Here is a 3,376-nt window from a genome sequence, read left to right as displayed (position 1 = left end):
GTGATTCTGAGGGATTTAATAAAGTTTATTCTGCAATGTGGATTTGAACTAGACTGGGATTTAGCTGCAAATTTCACTGTGATCAGGAAACAGAGATAAATCCGCATCCAACAGATATCAACTCTGGTGTAATTAAGTTTCTGTTTATCAAAATGCTACAAGCAATTTAAAAGCTGTATGAAAGGTTTCACATTCTAGAGTGTCAATTCATTGATAAAATTTGTAACGAGAGACATTAGTAATTCTTGAATGAAAGGTGACAATGTTAGTCCTTCTCGAATGAAAGGTGACAATGTTAGTCCTTCTCGAATGAAAGATGACAATGTAGATGACAGTTCGCAAATAAAAGTTGTCTTTCACGGATCACGTGTTTAGCTAATAACATTTGCAATACCTATAAAGTAGTCCGCTATAAGCATGTTGGCGATAAGAAATGAGTCAAAATGATGGCATGCACACTTACTTTTCTGAATTTCGTGTTGACATTGGTGACCTTGGCATTTGTTACCAAAGCATGCCCTCTCGTCTGCTTCTGTCCGGCAGTGAGCCGTATTGTGTTCTGTGACAGAAAGAATCTAACCGTCATTCCCTATGGTGTTCCAATGAACTCTGTTCAGCTCATAATGAACGACAATCAATTCCAGAATCCAGAACTTCAAAGGCAGAACCTTACCCGTTTAATAGAACTGGAACATTTGTATCTTCGGAACTGTGGTATTGAACAAATAGCCGTCAACGCTTTCGTGGATCTGAAGAGACTGAAATGGTTAGACCTTAGTAGCAATAAAATGAGAGTAATTGAAAATTATACTTTTCGGAATTTGAATCTAGAACATCTATTTCTTAACGATAACCCAGGAATTACAATCTCATCTAGGGCTTTCGTTGGCCTAACATTACAAGGACTGTATATGCACAGTTGTGGGCTCCGGAATATGGGCTTGACAGTGTTCCAGCCACTAAATGGAACATTGAAATCGTTGTGGCTACATCAAAATGATTTTACAAGTTTCAGCAAGGAATGGCTTTATTTTTTTGGAACTTTAAGTCATATTCGACTAGGAGGAAATCCAATCCATTGTAATTGTGAAATGAACTGGTTGATAAACTTCTTTAACAGGACTCGAAGGACGTTTGAAGGCGGAGAACCGCCATCTTGTAAGTCTCCACGACATCTTCAAGGACGTTCATTTGAACATGTGGCTGACCAAGATATTCGCTGTGACCTTCCTGTGTTTAAGAACGTAGATGTTATTTTTGAATCCTACAAAGGTGTTCTCACATGCATGGCATCCGGTGACCCAGTCCCGACCTTAACCTGGATAAAGCCTAATGGAAACCAGGAAGTCTTTCAACCCAGGTTAGATGAAAATGCGAGGTTGCTCGACAATGTCAACGAAGCGGTCCTGTATATTAGGAGACCCGGGTCGCCTCACAGCCGAAAGTATCAATGTGTTGCAGAAAATCAAGCCGGAAATGTGACTTTATCCCTAAATATCGTCTGGCCACAGTTAAGTCCAATTAGTGAAAACATTTTGAATGATGTGCCCGGGGTCTGTCAGACGCTAATGAGATCTTTATTGCGACAAGCAAAATTATTGAAAAGAAACAAGAGACGATCTCTTAACAAATCAAAGTGCATTTGTCCACCAAAGAATCATGGGTAAATTATGCTTACAGAAATGGCCGAATTACGGGAATTCCAAAACGAAGAGATTGGAAAACAACAGTTGCATTGGTTGGTTTTTCATCCATCAATTATACGACAATCAATGTTGCAAACATGTCATGTGCTCACTGCAAGGTAAAATAACTAAAACTGTGATCCAGACACCATTTGTATATCATATCTGCAATATATATTAGCATTTTTTCTGGTAAGATATTAATTTTATTTTATGTTGACCCGATGATGTTATTAGTGGTAATTTGTTCATCAATATCCATGGAATGATTTTTTTGTGTGTACGTAAAACGTTTGCTAGTTGTAACATGGCAAGGACATTGCTGATAATGCATCAATTAAGTACCTTGCCCTTCAAATAAGGTCATATATCATACATATTGCCATTAGGGCACGCCTAAGAGTAGCTAAATTTCTTGACCTCTCCATTATTGAAAATTTCCTCGAAATTTAGTGCCATTTTAATTTTCTTCGATTTTTGATTTGGAGACTATTTGTTACAATCAAATGTTTATTATTTGTTTAGAAATTTTGCACCTGGAATAATTATAAAAATACAGAGACTGCTACGAGCTTGACTTTATAAAGTTGTGTTTATGCATGAAAATTGGACAATTAAACTTATTTATTTTTGCATTGCTTTTAGGACTTATTCTATCTAAGAAGTCCCAGTATTTTGTTTAAGAAGACCAAGTATTTTTGCAATAATACCCAGTATTTTTGTAAGAGGACCTAATATTTTTGTAAGAAGACCCATTATTTTTTTTAAGGAGACAACGTATTTTAGTAAGAAGACCCAGTATTTTGTAAGAAGACAACGTATTTTAGTAAGAAGACCCAGTATTTTGTAAGACAAAGTATTTGTGTAAGACCAAAAATTTATGAATGAAAGAAATACCCAATATTTTTGTTAAGAAGACCACGTATTTCTGCAAGAAGACCAAGTATTTTTGTAAGAAGACCCATTACTTTTGTATGAAGACCAAGTGTTTTTGTAAGAAGACCCATTACTTTTGTATGAAGACCAAGTGTTTTGTGTAAGAAGACAAATTATTTTTGTAAGACTAAGTATTTGTGTAAGAAGATCAAGTATTTTTGTAAATATTTTTGTAATACCAAGCGTTTTGAAGACCACGTATTTTTGGCATCAAACATGTCAGTTTAAACCTAAACCTATATGTTTAGAAGCTCTACAATTCTATTTGAAAAAATAACTTGTTGGTTTCTATTCTAGTTCTTTTTATCCATGTTTTCTAAGTATTCAAAGTCCTACAATACGGTGAATAAGATTCAAACGGACCGGTCAGTCTGGACATTGTTTTAAAATGTTCGGTGCCAGCAAAATAGTGGACACGTCTATCTGCTTATCCTTTTCTGAAAGTATAGTGATGTACTGAACAGAGAACCTGTCGAAAATATTAAGAAACATTCCGCCGTGCAAGTGTTGTTCACCATATAAACGCTTCCATCTAAAACTGTCTCGTCTTGTATAGAAAAAAAGCAGGACAATACAAGATAACGTTCACGTCATAGTTGATATTGTGAATGATTTGAAAAAGAGCTCAGGTGGCGATAAAAGGTGATTAAAGCAAATCTATAATGATTTTATGGGTAGGAAACCACAGAGACCAAAAACAAACAAGCAAACATACTAACCAGTAACAGGAAAACGATCGATAACTGTTATACATG

At 35.7% G+C, this 3,376-nt stretch overlaps 1 protein-coding gene across 1 annotated transcript; it reads left to right on the top strand.

Moving 5' to 3' along the window:
- Window positions 1-443: 443 nt before the first annotated feature.
- LOC149795330 (leucine-rich repeat and fibronectin type III domain-containing protein 1-like protein) lies at window positions 444-1,667 on the top strand. Its single transcript, XM_089963778.1, has one exon. It carries the CDS (start codon window positions 444-446, stop codon window positions 1,665-1,667), a length of 1,224 nt encoding a protein of 407 aa, XP_089819904.1.
- The last annotated feature ends 1,709 nt before the right edge of the window (window positions 1,668-3,376 follow it).

The sequence above is a fragment of the Sinohyriopsis cumingii genome, chromosome 7, assembly GCF_028554795.1.
Source record: "Sinohyriopsis cumingii isolate HCF-2022 chromosome 7, ASM2855479v2, whole genome shotgun sequence".
In the NCBI taxonomy this organism is placed as follows: Eukaryota; Metazoa; Mollusca; class Bivalvia; order Unionida; family Unionidae; genus Sinohyriopsis; species Sinohyriopsis cumingii.
Note: the sequence above shows the minus strand (reverse complement) of the source record. Positions and strands in the feature narration are given on the sequence as shown.

Bases quoted from the DNA above. Each gene is read 5' to 3' on its own strand.
- LOC149795330 (XM_089963778.1), top strand. From the start codon at position 444: ATGATGGCATGCACACTTACTTTTCTGAATTTCGTGTTGACATTGGTG.